At 51.8% G+C, this 16822-nt stretch overlaps 1 protein-coding gene across 1 annotated transcript; it reads left to right on the forward strand.

Annotated features, from left to right (window-relative positions):
* The first annotated feature begins 1650 nt into the window (after positions 1-1650).
* On the forward strand, positions 1651-13846 carry ABHD16A (abhydrolase domain containing 16A, phospholipase). The gene is made up of 20 exons (XM_068994234.1): positions 1651-1789; positions 2772-2828; positions 3545-3611; positions 3860-3946; positions 6303-6388; positions 8008-8081; positions 8267-8389; positions 9735-9849; positions 9959-10060; positions 10368-10431; positions 10857-10906; positions 11350-11473; positions 11892-11996; positions 12231-12294; positions 12609-12665; positions 12813-12875; positions 13005-13081; positions 13166-13264; positions 13360-13406; positions 13581-13846. Exons 1-20 carry the CDS (start codon positions 1658-1660, stop codon positions 13662-13664), a joined length of 1677 nt encoding a protein of 558 aa, XP_068850335.1. The 5' UTR covers positions 1651-1657; the 3' UTR covers positions 13665-13846.
* Positions 13847-16822: the final 2976 nt, after the last annotated feature.

The following is a 16822-nucleotide window of genomic DNA, read 5'->3' on the forward strand; positions in this document are numbered from 1 at the left end:
GACGGGGGAGCCTGGTGGGTTGCCGTCTATGGGGTCACACAGAGTCGGACACGACTGAAGCGACTTAGCAGCAGCAGCAGCAGCAGCGACCCCATGGACTGTAGCCCACCAGGCTCCTCTGTCCATGGGATTTCCCAGGCAAGATTACTCGAGTGAGGTGCCATTTCCTTCTCCAGGGGATCTCCCTGACCCGGGGCTTCCCTGGTGGCTCAGATGGTAAAGAGTCTGCCTGCAATGTGAGAGACCCGGGTTCAATCCCTGGGTGGGGAAGATCCCCTGGAAAAGGAAATGGCAATCCACTGCAGTATTCTCGCCTGGAAAATCCCATGCATGGAGAAGCCTGACGGGCTACAGTCCATGGAGTGGAAAAGAGTCCGACATGACCTGACTCAGGGATCAAACCTGCATCTCCTTCATTGACAGGGGATTCCTTACTACTGAGGCACTTGGGGAGCACCTGTATAAAGTTCAAAAACAGGCAAAAGTAACGTCTGAAGTTAAATTAAAATAGTGGTTACCCATGGAAGGATCTAGAGATTATCACACTAAATGAAATAAGCATGCATCATGCTAAGTCACTTTAGTTGTGTCCAACTCTTTGTGACCCTATGGACTGTCATCCACTAGGCTCCTCTGTCCATAGGATTCTCCAGGCAAAAATACTGGAGTGGGTTGCCACACCCTCCTTGAGGGTATCTTCCCCATCCATGTTGCTTAAGTCTCCTGCATTGGCAGGCGGATTCTTTACCACTAGCGCCACCTGGGAAGCCCAAAAGAAGTAAGTCAGAAAGACAAGTACCGTATGACATCACTTACATGACACAAATGAATTTATCTATGAATCAGACTCACAGATATATTTAATTAGTGCACCTTTCTGTATATGTGTTTACTACAATAAAAAGCTAAAGGATTTATATATTATGTAGGTGTAAGGTACAAAGAAAAAAAACAGTATACCTTTTGAGAAATAGAATATTACCCTTTCAGCCAACGATCCTCTATGCTGTGTAACAGTGTTATACATTTGCTCTTTATCTTTCCCATAATTGATCATTGAATTTTATGTGTTTTTTAACTTTATACTATGGTGTCATATTGTATGTAATTATGGTTCTGAGAATTGTTCACGCTTAAGTGCGATAATTCATCCTTTTGTTTTTAACCAGTGTTTCACACATCTTAACGACACTGAATCTTCCTATTCATAACCATGGCGTAGCTATTTATTCATGCCTTCGTTTACCTCTTTCAGTAATTTTTGTAATTTGTTCCTAAAATCTTGCATTTCTTTTCTTAGATGTATTCCTAGATATCTTTTCTGTTGCTCTTTTCAAACGCTAATCTTACCCCTTGTTCCCACTGTCGCTCGAGAGTCTGCCAATATTAAGGGGCAGAAAAAAGTGACTTAACCAGGTCTCATGATAGTTCTAACTCTCCACGATCCAAACGCCTGCAGCTAATTTCTGACCACTGCTGCACCCGTAGCTCCAAATGCAGGAAATCCTACTCAAGAAGCGCTGAAACTGTCTCAACTGGGCGCGAGGCGGAGCCGGTACGTGCTGACGTCAAGGGCACGCAACACCTTAGCGGCCCTGGGAGGGCGGGGCTGACAGGGGGACCTGCTGCTGGAAGAGCAGCGGCCCGGGCCGGGGCCATGGCGAAGCTGCTGAGCTGCGTCCTAGGCCCCCGGCTCTACAAAATCTACCGGGAAAGGGACTCTGAAAGGGCCCCGTCCAGCGTCCCTGGGACTCCAACTTCAGTCACTAACCCTCACTCCAGCTCCTGGGTGAGTCGATTCTCCCCTGGTTAAAAAAATAGTACGGCCCAAACCCCTTTGCGGCCTTTGCTCCCCAGAAGCACCCATTATTGGAAGTCGGGAGAGACTGCTTGTCAAGCCAGTTTTCCGCAAAGTCTGTGCTCTTTGTGCTTCCTGGGTTAAAGTCGCGCCTGTGGACTGACCGCCTGCTTTACTGCTGTTTGCCAGTGCTTTCTCATTCCGACCGCCACTCCTAGCTTTTTCCTTTCGCGACCCCTCACCCTGCTCTTCGTGGTTCATGCCGTTCCCAACTGACTCCTAAATCCTGGAAGAGAATCCGCTCGGATTCCGGAGCTGGATGATTTTGCCATCAAACTCTCAATTTCCTCGTACCCCGTGCCTCACCCGGTTCCGTTTATCTCCCCTGGCCTTGAATTTCAAAATGACTTCTGCAACATTTAATATATCCGGTCTCCCCCACCCCACCCCTAGTCTACCTTAGAGACCTCAGGATCATTGTGTTCAAGAAAGCCGGTGAGGTGGTAGGCAGTGCCCCTAAATGCGCTCCTCCTTTTTATCGGTAGTCTCAAATTATGTCCATTGTACTCTACAAACTGCCCACCCCCAGCCACATTCTCTTCCTTAATGAATCTGCGCTTCCGATGCTTTTCTTTTTCTCTTAAAGTTGTCATAGTGTCGTTTCTTCCCTAACCCCGATCCCCATCCGCCCACCACCCATTTGAAACTCGGTTGTGGAAAAGGAGCAAAAGTCGGCCAAAGCTGCTTTCACTTTTGCTTCCAAGTCCAGGCTCCTGTGTTTGTTCTCAGGATCTGGAGTGAGAGATCAGGTTATGAGTCAGGGTGGGGAAGAGGGGAAGCAAAGACGTCCCAGGAGAGATGATTTTGGGAGCTAGGACTAGAGTGTTGGAGAACACACATCAGGCCTTCCAAAAGGGATGGTGGAGGCCTTGTCAAGGAGCAGGGTCCTTAATTCGGCCATCTGTTTTGGCAGGATACGTACTATCAGCCCCGTGCCCTCGAGAAACATGCTGACAGCATCCTGGCACTGGTATGTCTGCCCTGGCATCTGGGACTACCGCATCTTTTCAGACCCAATTGCCCTCTTGAACCTTCTCCTTCCCATCCTGGGAGAAGGCAATACCCCTGGGGGTGGGGGATGCTCTGGGCTCTGCCGCAGGCATCTCCAACACACATACACCCAGACAGCTCTCCAGCGTGCATACTTGGTACTCCCCTTTGGCCTATGCACGGCTTTCTCTGGGGCAGCGTGAACCGTTGCGGAAACCGTGTTTACTTTCGGGACCATCCGCAGGTGCTGAGTCCTGCAGTCCCCAGTGACCTGTCCTCCCTGGCAACTAACCTCTTTGGCTGCAGAGACAGCTGTTCTCTCTGGCAAGGTTCCTTTGGTGACATTTGTGCATCTCTTAGGGACCGGGCCAGGGACTGTCCTGAGCAGGGCTGATTGAAAAGGCTTGATTACCTTGAGTGGAAAGAGACTGGTCTTTACGTGTGATGAAATTATGTCCAGAGATGATGAGAGGAAGACAATAGAAGCCGTGCCAAGTTTTCCCAGCCTCTGTTAACGCTCTGACACACTACCTTTCAGCAAATAATTGAGCACCTTCTGTGTGCGTGGGGTCATGCACAGAATAGGTACTTGATGTGATATCCCTCAGGTTATTCACTTTGCTCAGAGCCTAGACCCGGTAATGGCAGACCTGTGTGTGTGTGTATTGATTGCTTGTCCCTGTCTCTCTGCTGCAGGCTTCAGTCTTCTGGTCCATCTCTTACTACTCCTCTCCCTTCGCCTTCTTCTACTTGTACAGGAAAGGTCAGTGTGACTTCAAAGGTTGATGGGACAGGAAATGGGCAGATCGTTGGCAGCTGAGCCGATTCCCCAATGAGGAAAGGGGACCTGGGATGAGGATGGCTTGGCTTCCCTCTTCCATCAGGCATCTTCTCCCTCTGAGGGCCTGCTGTCCCCCAAAGAGGGTGTGGTGGGGAGGTTGGGACTGAACTTGGCAGAGGGGCTGGGGGCCAGTGGGAAAAGCTTTTCACATAATCCTTCTCCCCTCCCAGGTTACTTGAGTTTGTCCAAAGTGGTGCCATTTTCTCACTATGCTGGGACACTGCTTCTACTGCTGGCGGGAGTGGCCTGCCTCCGAGGTAGGTGGAGAGGGAGCCTGGTTTGGATCTGTCCATCAATGGGTAAATATTCATTAAATACCTTCTGCAAATGCCATTTGGTGCTAGGCCCTGAGGGGAAGTAATCAGTGGTCAAGACATGATCTTTTCCTTAAAGGGCTTGAGTCATAAGCATGAACAAATACTTAGCAAAAAGGTTTGCTATTATCTAGAAAAGCTGCACATACCCTCCGACAGTTCCATACATATCTATGTATGTTTGTAATAATCGTACACTGGACTCCATGACCCCACATAGCAGGATGGATAAATATGTTAGAAGGTCGAGTCCTAACCCAGAACACCAGAGAGCAAGGCACTGGACGAACTGGTTACACTCAGCTACACAGATGAATCTCACAGATGCAACGGGGACCACCAGATAATTTATGCACTATGTTTCCATTGACATAAAGTTCCAAGGGATGCATAAATAAGTGGCACAACACGGAAGAGAAACACAGGCATGACTGTCTTAAAAGTCAAAATTAGGGAGAGTGATTACCTGGGAAGGGGGAGAGAACAGGCTGGGGAGGACCCCGGGTGGGAGGCGGCTTTGTTCTCTTTCTTGACCCCAGTGATCAGCCCAGGAATGTTTGTACTTTAAACTGAATGTATGCTTTATGTAAATAGGTTATTATCTCACAATTTAAAAAATGAAAAGAGATAAGCCAAACTGTTGCCCTCTGGGCAGCTACACATGATGAAAAGTGGGTGAGGGGGATGCCTAAGAAGGGAGTGGTGGGATCAAGAGCTGGGCAGCTGCCTTTTGGTCCAGTCTGGGGTGAGGACCTTCTATCCGTTCTGCCTCCTGATTTCCACAGGGCTGAGCTTCCTCCCCAGAGAGGCCCGCCCTGCCTATCTAAAAGTTGCTCCCATTCCTCAGTTTTGTCTTAATTTTCAATTTTATTTTATTTTTCCATTGGGGGGAGAAATTAACTACAGAGAAGTCCAAAAAACAAAATCAGAACTAAAATGCTTGTTTTTTGTGCTTATTGCTTCAAATACCTTTTGTCCATAAAATACAGTATTGGCCAAAAAGTTCATTCAGGTTTTCCTGTAAGAGTGGACAAGCCTGAACGAATTTTTTGGCCAACCCAGTGCTAAAGCATTACAGAGTTGGCGTTCCTATTGGCATCTTCCCCAGCCCCAGAAGTAACCATTGTCATCTGGTGTGGGTTTTTCTTTTTCCTGGTTTATATTTGTATACTTTTACAAAATACCGACCTCATTTCATCACATCTAAACTGCTATGAATTGTAAATGGATATCAATTGCAGCGTTTTCAAAAATAATCTGCATCTCAGAATCTGTGCAAAATGACAAGTATAAACACTAGATAGCGTTTGGAGGGGTGCAGTTTACATTTTTAGCACAAATGACATCATTCCCTCCAAATCATTCTTCAGCTCTTCTCATTCTCAGTATTGTTTGGGGGCACTCCCCTTGATGATACATAGCATTCTAGGTCCTTCTGCTTTTATTTTCTTTATAGCCTTTATCCCTCTCTTCATTTTTCTTGTTTTCTCATTTATTGTCTCTCTCCAGCCTCACCCCACTCCCAACCAAAATGCCACCTCTCTGAGCACCAGGACCTGCGTGTCTGGTTTCCTGCTGTCTCTCCCCCCGTCTGTCCCATTCCTGACACCTGTCGGGTCAGGAGAGGCAGAGAAGTCAGTTGAGACTCCCCAGCAGCGAAGGGAGAGCAGATAAGATCAATGAGGGGCTGAGCAAAGAGAAAAAAGAGCTCAGTGTTGAGAATGGCATTCGATTCAGGGAGGGAAGGGGAAGGGAGGCAGGGGAGGAATTGAAAGGAGGCAAAGATGGACCCGGGAAACAGGGGAAAGGAATTTGGACAGACAGGAAGAGTGCTGAGAGGCACAGTTAAAAGAGAATGAAGACAGAGGAAGGGGACTTGGATGTAGTGAAGAAGTAATTATGGGATAAGAACTGTGAAGCCAGATGCACGGAGTTAGAATGTGCAGGAAAGGGACAGAAAGGTAGCACTGGAGAAGTAGAGGGACAAGGAGAAAAGCCCAGTGTTAGCAAGGGTAAAGCCTGAGGGCAAGTGACAAGTGTTTTGAGACTGGGAAGAATGAACTTCCTGAAGGGTGGAAGGTCCATAGTCTAGGAAGAAACCAACTGGGAGAAGCTAGGGAGGGGAAGAATGCCAGTGGCTGAAATATGGAGGAAGGGAGTCGGCTCAGGTCACCTGTTTCCCCAGATCCAGGGCCCTCTGTTCTTCTCATTTCTCTTTGCCCATCTCTGATTCTCTTCCTGAAACCTTCCCATCTTGCTTCCCAGTTTTCCTAATGGTTTCCTATCCTCTCTCCACCAGGCATTGGCCGCTGGACCAACCCCCAGTACCGGCAGTTCATCACCATTTTAGAGGCAACACATAGGAACCACTCCGCAGAAAACAAGGTGAGAGGCTCCGCGTCTGCCCACTCACCGGCCAGCATCGCTCAAGCAGGCAGATGTGTTTCCCCCCCCGCCACGCTGGGCATTTGCTTGCACATGGCTGGACCCCCTCTCCTCTCCACAAGTACACTGTCCGCCCAAGGAAATTTCCCTCCCCACTTCTGATGGAATATTCCACTAGTGCAATCCTCTACCCTCCATCTGCAGAATTGTCTAGACGTGGAAACATTCCACAGCATTTCCTAGAAGGGGCTTTCCTCTCTATCACAACAGCTCATTCTCCCAAATGTTTGTTTATTTTTTGTGTGCACTGAACACTGTACTAGTTTTGTTCAGGGATGGGACAAGACAGACAGGTATGTCCATCCTTGTGCTCAAGAGCACACCATGGTGCTGGGAGGGAGAAAGGCTAGGGCAGAGTGTTCTTGGAGTTGCGCCAGCCCAGCCAGTGCCAGCATGTGATTATCTTTGAGAAGGGGCTTCAGGGCCCTATAAAGCTCTTTCCTGTTACAAAGAGGTCTCTGGATCAAACAGCCCTGACCACCATTGTCAGATTACTGGTTGCTCCACACCACCACTTATGGAGCTTTGTAAGGATGCTCCACCATGTATTTTGCATACACCCTTTCTAATCCTCACAACCACAGTGTGAGGTGGCATTATTACCCTTCTTTATATGTCTGAGGAAATAGAGGCAAAGAGAGGTTACAAGACCCAGGCAGAGTCACCGAGCAAGGAAGTGACTAAGCCTGTGTTTGGGTCCAGGCCTGAATAGAGCTTGCCTAAAATTTGCTTCCCTGCATTTTGTTTTGTTTCACCATTTACATTTTTGTAGAATGTTTCTATTGCTCTCTCTCAGTCCAGTTATTTTTGAAAATGTCAAGAAAAAAAAAAAAACCCAGTCTGTGACAGAAAATAAAAAAACTATTCTCAAAATAGAGTGCTGGGAGCTCTAGGGGCGGGGGAGGGAATACAGCAGAGTGGAAGGAATACAGCGCAGCGCCCGCTGCCCTCAAAAAGCACGTGGACTGATCGGTGGAGGGAATGGAGGCACAGAGGGTCTGGGTGACCCGTGGCTGCAGGAGCTGAGGGAAGGGAGGTGGCCAGGAAGATGGAACAGTAAGAGAGAGCTTGGTTCAGATGGTGGCCCGGGTGCAGAGGGTCTCCTGTATGTACGACTTCCCTCCTTCCCTTTCGCCCAGTCTTGGGACAGATGTTTCTATCCCTCAAGTCAGCATCGTGTGAAGGACCCAGGTGGGGAAGGGAGCAATGACCAGCCAGCAGGCCCCCTGCCTTCTCCCTCAGAAGCACCAGCCCCTCCAGCCACCCCTGCTGGGGGTGAGTCAGCCTTAGATTTCAGAAAAGTGAAGTGTCTTTGGCTCCTCTTCTGGAGGAGGGCAGACAGGCCAGTCTTGATACCTTAATAGGGCATCCTGTCTTTCCTGATTTTGCTGGTCCTGGCAGAACTTTCCATCTACCAGCCAGAGGGTGCTGACCTCTGCATGTCCCTCCATGATGTTTGGGGGCCAGTCCTCTGGGTGGTGGGAGTGTCCAGGGAGGGTAGGTGGGCCTCCCCGCTCCAACTCCCCTTATCATCCCCCATATCTCTCTGCCCACCACAGAGACAGCTCGCCAACTACAACTTCGACTTCAGGAGCTGGCCAGTTGACTTCCACTGGGAAGAACCCAGCAGCCGGTGAGGCCCCAGTTCTTTCGCTGCCTCCCTGCTCTGACGTGTCCCCCACCTCCAGCCCCTCCTGGGGTCCAATGCCTGCCTTCCAGCACCGTCTCCTCATTCCTAGACCCCACCATCCTACGGACCTCAGACGTCTAGCTTGCTGCTCCTCACCCCATGCTCCCCTGCATCTTTCCATTCCTCAGGAAGGAGTCCCGGGGGGGCCCTTCCCGCTGGGGTGTGGCCCTGCTCCGCCCAGAGCCCCTGCACCGGGGGACGGCCGACACCTTCCTCAACCGAGTTAAGAAGCTGCCTTGCCAGATCACCAGGTAGGAAGGCAGGGAGGAGAGGCGAGCTGAGTGGAGGGAACATGGGCTGCGGCTCCAGGACAGGGTGCTCCACTGAAGGATGACTGTCATTTATTAGGCCTGGTGCCATGGCTGTCGCATTGCGTGTGTGTGTGTGTGTGAAAAACAAGAGGTTCAGAGAGCGCCACAGCCCCCCAGGTGGTGCCTGAAGAGCTGGGATATTAACACAGTTGTGTCTGACAGGACAGCTCTTTCAGCAAGACTGAGGGGGAAGGATGAGGTTGTGGGTGGGGAGGGGACGCACAGCCTTGGCTGCCGCAGGGTCTTTCGGTGGCTGCAGCCCTAGCCCGGCCCCGCTGCTCCTTGGTTTTTCCACTGTGAGGCAGTTCCAGCCTCTGCATCTGTGAACAGCCTGCCTCATAGAGTTGGTGAGATTTAACATACTCCGAAGGGCTTCCTCCTTGCCTGGATGCCTGAGAGCACGAGGTAAAGCCCAAGTAACCACAGTGACCACCCGGATCTTCCAGTGGCCGGGCCACTATGGGAGTTTTCTGTTGCTGGGGGCTAGGAGGCAGGTTGGAAGATACCAAGGAAGGGGGTGGACTTGGTGGTGGGTTTTGGACTGTGTGCTGATTGATCAGAGGGATGAGCCAAGTTTGAGATGTTGAGGGGGGGATGCTGGACAGGTTTGTAGTGTTTTCTGGCGACAGATCCTCCTTTGGGATTGACTGGACATGGTTAACTATCTTTTTAAGGAGCGGCACCTGCCACATCTGATGTGTCTAAATTAGTGCATTTGTTCAAGAAATATTTATTAAGCCCAGAGTACCCTGTGCTAGGCTCTTAGCACCTACTACATGGCAGATAACCAGGCATACAGTAATAAAAAGTATTATTTATTTGGGGACTTTTAATAAATACATTAACAGAATCATAATTGTTAATTACTTTGCTTTTACTTGTTGTATATACAAAATATTATCTCATAAAACTTTCAAGATCACTATGTGCATATGTGTGTCCTAGACCTCGATATAAAGTATCCTTAAAAGGTTGCAGTAAAAATAGTTAGAGAAGGGAGTTCTCTGCCAGTCCAGTGGTTAGGACTCCACACTTTCTCTGCTGAGGACATGGGTTCAATCTCTGGTTGGGGAAGGAAGATCCCACAAATCACACGGCACAGCCAAAAACCAAACAAAAGATGTTTGAAAAATTGGTTCATATATTGGTTCATTAAATCCTAGAAAAGGAAAAACGAAACTGTGAGGGTCAGAGGTGAAGCAGACCACAGTGTGTGAGTGCTAGGGCTGGGATGGTCCCTGGACTCCCCTGTGTTTGAGGTTCATTAACCCCGTGTTCCCCACAGCTACCTGGTAGCACACACCCTGGGGCGCCGGATGCTGTATCCAGGCTCTGTGTACCTGCTCCAGAAGGCCCTCATGCCTGTGCTGCTGCAGGGCCAGGCCCGACTGGTGGAAGAGGTAAGGCCCCCCTTACCCATCAACCACCCACCCCCACAGCCCTTCTCCCTCCACCCTTGAATGTGGCCTCCTGCCCTTCCAACTTGGCCAATGCATCCCCTCCGCTCAGTGTCATGGGCGCCGGGCAAAGCTGCTGGCCTGCGATGGCAATGAAATTGACACCATGTTTGTGGACCGACGAGGGACAGCTGAGCCCCAGGGACAGAAGCTGGTGAGTGGGCACAGGGAGCCCAAAGGTAGAGCGTGGGGAGGGCAGTGGAAGTGCTGGGGTCTGCTGCAGCCCTAAGGAAGCCCAGTGGGGATCATCCCAGCTCCCACCTCCTCCCTACCAACCTCTTGGTGTAGGAAATCCCTGTAAGAGGGAAATGGATGAAGGAGTTGACATGCAGGGACCAAAAAGACATCATCGTAATAGTTGCCTCTTAGTGCTTACCACATGCAGGGCCCCCAGAGGCTGCCCTTCCTGCCAGTAGGGGGATTTTCAGTCCCAACTGGGCTTCTTCCTGCTCCCTTTCTAGGTGATCTGCTGTGAGGGGAACGCAGGCTTCTATGAGGTGGGCTGCGTCTCCACACCTCTGGAAGGTAGGCCCATGGCTCAGCCCTCTTTCCTCCGCCCCTTGGGATGGAATGTCCCCACCTCCCCACATGGATAGGACCTCCCGGGGCCTAACCACCTTCTCTGAGTGAGGTTTGAGACCCTTGCCTTTCGGGAAAAGCCTACTACCCATTTGCTTTGCTAACCTTACATCCCCGCCTTGGGCTGTGTCCCTTACCCTATTATGTTCTTGGTTCTGTTCCCACACCTCAGTAGTCACATCTCTGTCCCTTCTGCTACATCAGAACCTTTTTGTCATCTTCCCATTCTGAGAAGGCTTGGAGTTATTTGCCTCTGAGTTGGGTGTTAAGAGTTCCAGTGTCCTTCTGCTCCTTCCCCCAGAGCTAGGAGCAGAGAGTGGCCAGAGGTCATAGGCCATGAGGTCCCAGCCCTTCCTCCCTCTGTGTTACAGCTGGATATTCAGTCCTGGGCTGGAATCATCCAGGCTTTGCTGGAAGCACGGTGAGACCTTCTCTGAAATCTCTTCTTTTTCCTGAATTATAGTCTGTCTCCCTGTGGTCAGTCACTGGAGTCAGGGAAAGGGGTCTATATTTCTGTAGGACCTCCCACTCACCTGTGACCTGGGTGCCAAGGGCGGGGAGCTGCAAGCCTCCTCCTCTTACACTGGGGGTTTAGTAGGAGGAGAGATAGTGGATCTTGTTGTAAATGACTAGTTTCTAGAGAGAACAGCCCCTCTCTTGGCCCTATTCTTTCTTTAATTTTAATGCCACTGACAGGAGTCTATTCCATTAAGTAAGATGATAGCTCTCTGAATTGTCTGTTCAGAGCTGCAGTTCCATCTTTGCTGTCTATTGCAGTGTAGCTGCAGGAAGGGTCCATGCTGGGAGGGTGGGGGTGGTGGGCAGGGGGTCTTTTGTGCTGACCCTTTGCCCTTCTTCCTGCAGGGGGTGCCGTTCCCACAGAATGAGGCCAACGCCATGGATGTGGTGGTCCAGTTTGCCATCCACCGCCTGGGCTTTCAGCCCCAGGATATCATCCTCTATGCCTGGTCCATCGGCGGCTTCACTGGTACCCACCTCCTTCCTATCCTGCTACTGTAGGCGCCCTCAGGCCATCTCTGTGTCCCCCCGGGAGTAGGGTGGAGGAGAGAATAGGTGGGCCTTCTGAGTGGGTCTGGAAGAAGCTATCATATTTGAGTACACTTCACATTTCCTTCCACCCTTGTGCCCGATGATTAAAAGTAGAACCTGGGTCCTGGGGTGGGGAGATCAAGGAGTAAATGTTGCCTCTGGTATTGTCTTCAGTGCGCTTGGTTGTTCTCTTTGGACAGTGCCCTGGCCGAGTGAAGTGAGGGGTTAAGGCGAGACCTGGGGCTAACTTAGTAGGGAGGATGGGGTGGGCCTGTAGGGTCAGGGGGATGAGGGTAGGGGTGGGGGTGGGCAGGAGCCCCTTGGTCCTCACCCTTTCTTTCCTTTCCTGGTACCAGCTACGTGGGCCGCCATGTCCTACCCAGACATTAGTGCCGTGATCCTGGATGCCTCCTTTGATGACCTGGTGCCCTTGGCCTTGAAAGTCATGCCAGACAGCTGGAGTGAGTGCAGCTCCCAGGCCTGCCCTTGAGGGAAGAGGTGGGCTGGACCTGGGAGACGTTCTCACTGGAGATGGTTCCCCTCTGTGTGGGTGGGGAGTAGGCCACCGCATTGTTGAGAAGCAGGGGGACTCCCCTGTCTGGGAACCTCCATTTTCTCTCTCCACGGACAGTGGGGACCTCTGTGTTGGGCAGGGGCTTCGTGTCTGCTGTCCTCTCACGTTTATCTCACGTTAGGGGGCCTGGTGACCAGGACTGTGAGGCAGCATCTCAATCTAAACAATGCAGAGCAGCTGTGCAGGTGAGGGCTGGCCAGTGTCTAGCACCCGACACCCCCCCACCTCATCCCCTGTAGAGATGCTGCTGGGACCAAAGTGCAAGCATTAGCCACTGTCCCGTGTCCCCGGAGGGACCCTCCCACCACCCCCAACCCCTCCCAGCTTCCCTGGTACCCTGGACCTTCTCATGATCTGGCAGCTAGTAGGTTCATGCCTGGCACAGCAGGGATCTCCTAGCAAAGCCTGAAAAAAAAATATAGCCAGTGCTGGGGTGAGGCAGTCAGTTTCACCTGTCCCTGCTCTGAGGTCTCCCTCCCCACTGTGCTGTCCTCTAAAGGTACCAGGGCCCTGTGCTGCTGATCCGCAGAACCAGGGATGAGATCATCACCACCACGTGAGTGCCTGGGAACTTCTGCCCTCCTGGATCCGAGACAGCCAGGAAGCTGTTCCCTACCCCAAAGAATGCCCGCCAGAAACCCAAGTATCCAGACCCTTCCTCCCCAACCTCCAGTCCCTCCAGTGTCCATTCTTCTACCCCCAGGGTTCCTGAGGACATCATGTCTAACCGAGGCAATGACCTCCTGCTGAAACTCCTGCAGCATCGGTGAGAACCAGGGTGTGTGTGCGCACACATACATGTTTGTACTGACGTCAGTGCAGGGAGAGGGGCGGTTCGGGGATGAGGAGTGAAGAGGACTGGGTCCTGACCTCCTGTCCCGGTGCTCCTCCATAGGTATCCCCGGGTGATGGCGGAAGAGGGTCTTCGAGTGGTGAGGCAGTGGCTGGAGGCCTCCTCACAGCTGGAGGAAGGTGAAAGGGGATCTGCTGAGGGCTTTGGTTGGGGGCCTGGAAAGACCAGGATGCTGATGGGCACATGTCTCTCTCTATGACCAGCCTCGATTTACAGCCGGTGGGAGGTGGAGGAGGACTGGTGCCTGTCTGTCCTCCGCTCCTACCAGGCAGAACATGGGCCTGAATTCCCCTGGAGCGTGGGTAAGGAGTGCTGGGGCAGAAGGGGTTGGGAAGAGCCCAGGAAGGGGGTGAATACCCAGATGGGTAGCCCATGTTTGAGCACCTTCTCTCTGCAGGGGAGGACATGAGTGCAGACGGAAGACGGCAGCTGGCTTTGTTTCTGGTGAGCTAAGGCGTGGGAAGCAGGAAGAGGGTGCCTGAATGGCCAGGGGCACAGGTGGGGCTTGGGGACGGGGGTACCCTGTAAGCAATGGAAGGAGCAGCTTCTTTAATGTGGGTAGTTGGTTCAGAAGGTGTCCGTGCTCTGTACCCCACCTGTCCCACCTTCTCCCCTCAGGCTCAGAAGCATCTGAATAACTTCGAAGCCACACACTGCACCCCACTCCCAGCCCAGAACTTCCAGATGCCATGGCACCTCTAGGGACCACACTGGGACTTATTCTGGAAGAATGGATGGACGGAGACATGAGGAAGGACCCTGTTTGTGATTCTCTGTGTTTATTTTGCTGTTTATAGTTTCTGGCAAGCAGGGGGGCCACCCCTACTTCTCACCGTTCCTCTTGCACGTTTCCCCTCATCCATCTGGCAGTACCTAACCTTCCCAACACACACCCTGCATTAAATGAATGAATTATTCCTAATAATTAATAAAAGTATTTTTTCTACCGGCTGGCTAATTTTGTGACTTCCCAGCTATCCAGGAAGCCAGGGTTGGGAGTGGAGAAGAGTTGAAGCTCCAAATGACTGGGCTTTGAGAGACCCCACTTCAGGCAGCCAATTTAACCCTCAACATCTCTGCTGTTGCCCCAGGCAATCAGCCCCCAACCTGAGTTGTCCTTGTCCAGTGGGTCCCCCACTCTCACCTTTCCCTGGCATGCCTAGTACCATCACCACTGTGCAGCGTCCCTGGTGCCTACCTAGGTCTTCCTACATACAACCACCCCAGGAGACCACAGTTGCCTCCAGTGCTAATAGTTCATGAGCTCTGTTGTTTACAAAGTACTTCCTAGCACCTGACTTACACTTACGCAGCAATTCTACCGATTTCTAGGTCCAGCCTGCATGGTTCCAGCATCAGAACCTCCAGTTTTTCTTGCTTAGTTCTTGCTCTTTCCATGGGGAGTAAGGAATGGCTTGTTCCCCATGTTGGATGCAGCAACCCCTGCACAGCCTCCTCACCATATAGTTGCTCACCTTAAGTCTCTCTCCTCACAACCTCTTTGCAATTCAACAAACACAGGCCCTGCCAGGGACTGAGGACAAGGTGCCAAGAACTCAGATCTTCCCAGAGCCATATTTTGCCTTATTGGACAGCTGTTAGAATATTCTTGGTTTGAACCAGGAAACACTATTGGTTCCCTGTAGTGTTAGTCGCTCAATCATGTCTGACTCTTTGCCACCCCATGGACTGTAGCCCACCAGGCTCCTCTGTCCATGGGGTTCTCCAGGCAAGAATACTGGAGGGGGTTGCCATTTCTTCCATTCTATTTCCATTCCTTGGATGTTGGAACAGAATGAGTCGCTCTTGCACCCATCACTTTGTTGCCTGGCCACCTTCTTCCCTTGGAAACCTCTTTTCCAGATGAAATACCCCTAGGTTTACCACCCTGGGCTCACCATTTTGAACAAGATACTTAAGGTGAGCAACTATATTGTGAGGTTCAGGATACAGTCTAACTTCAGTGTCTCCTCCAACCTCAATGCACAAAGCTCCCCTGCAATCCCAGGGGCAGAGGCTGTCTGCCTCAACCAGCTCAGCAGCTCCTTCAAGGGAAACACACTTAGCCTCCACTGGAAGGAGTGATCTGAGACTTGTCAGGTGACACGATGTCTGCTATCTAGGGTTAGAAGAGACTGACTGCAGCTCCACAACGCTCCACCTTTAGTCAATACTGGAGAGCTGATACTGGCACCCCTCCCCTCTGTCCTGTCCTAGGGAGCAAACAGGGTGGAATGTGAAGCTGTGGGACCAGCTGCAGGATTCTGAACCTGGCCTTCCAGATCTATTAGGTCACATTAGTCCCCTGGAAACTGAGTCTTTGTTCAGCCAAGGGAACCTCCTTAAATGCAAATAGGGAGCCCCACATCTCACACCCTAGAGACAAAGTACTCCTTCCTCCCTGCTGCCGTGGCCATTAGGGACTCTGTTGACCGGCCTCTACCACCACTGCCTCTCCCCCTTCTTCCTGCACTTTCTATAGATAACAGCGGGTGGGCCATGAGGGGCCCTTGGATACCTGAAGTGAGTGGGGAGAGGTGAGGTTCAATATTTGAATTCCTGACCACGCCACCCAAAAAGTCTCAGTCTACCCTTTTAGATGACTTCCTATCTGACAAGGCTTACAGCAGCTGTGTTTTCAGAACCACCTGCCCCCCCCCCCCACCCCAGGGCGGGACCAGCTCCCCGTCCACTCTTCACCCTATTTATCAGGGTTCTAGCAGTCTTTCAGGAGAAGACCAGCTGAGATGCAGACACCACTCCTGCTGGGGCTCTGGCTCTTGCTGTAGCGGGCACTAATCGAGGCCTGGACACCCAGGCATCCCAGAGTTGCTGAGCTAACTGGGAGAGGGGATGGTGGCTGGGAAAAAGGAGAGCTAGCAAATGGACAGGAAAGACGGGAAGAAGGGATGGCCCCTAGGCTGAATCCTTTATCTTACCCTGTCTCATTGGCCCAGACTCCACTCTAGCTGCTCCCAGTGTGAGGGGCTGGACTCCCGCTCAGTTGCGTTATTTGGGTTGATGGTTTGCTCTGTATCCCGGGGAGGGGATGTGTTTCCTGCACTGTCACGAATGAGGGCCCCGAGGGTGTAAGGCTCCAGAGAGTGGGGAGTCCAGGGGTCGGGGATAGCCAGGTCTCCATCCAGCCAGCCAATTAGCAAGCCTTTCCAGCCCCCTCAGGAACCCAGTCATTCATTTTCCCCTTCATTTCTATTCGGATCAAAGATGCCCTTACTAGCTCCTTTCTAGACCGCGGTGTCGCGGCCACTCCCTAACAGACCCTGGCTTTCGCCGGGCCCAATCATCTACAGCTCCTCCCCTTGTTCACCCCGATTTATTGTCCTCTAATTGCAGCATTCTGTCCTAAGGCCCGATCTGCTTTGTTTGGTAATTCGGTTGCTTACCCTCAGATACCGCTTGTCCCAGGGGAGGGGCCCTCAGCGTGGATTTCTTCAGCTGCTGCGGTCACCAAGGCGACTATCGCAACGCCCCGCCTCTTCACCCGGGGAAAGCCTCCGAAGGGCCCGTCACCGTGACAACGAACTCTGGAGGCTCTGCGCGCGCAGGAGCCGCGCCCAGTCTCGTGGACGGGGAGGAGCAAAACGAAACCAGAGCAGGATCAATGCGCCTCAGGCCACGCCCTCTGAAGAAGGCCCTGTCCAGACCCTCTGCACCCACGGTCGCTTAACTTCACCGCAAGTCTTCCTGGACCTCTCAGGGCGACCCCTTCAGGGAGTCCAACCTCAGCCCCCCTAATGCCTTCTCGTTGCGCTTTTATTTAAGAGAGGGAGTCAAAGAGTGCTGTACAATTCGCTTCTGCCTCCCCTTTGCCTTTTTTGCTTCGAAAACAGCCCCCGCTG

Source organism: Capricornis sumatraensis, chromosome 22 (genome assembly GCF_032405125.1).
Source record: "Capricornis sumatraensis isolate serow.1 chromosome 22, serow.2, whole genome shotgun sequence".
In the NCBI taxonomy this organism is placed as follows: Eukaryota; Metazoa; Chordata; class Mammalia; order Artiodactyla; family Bovidae; genus Capricornis; species Capricornis sumatraensis.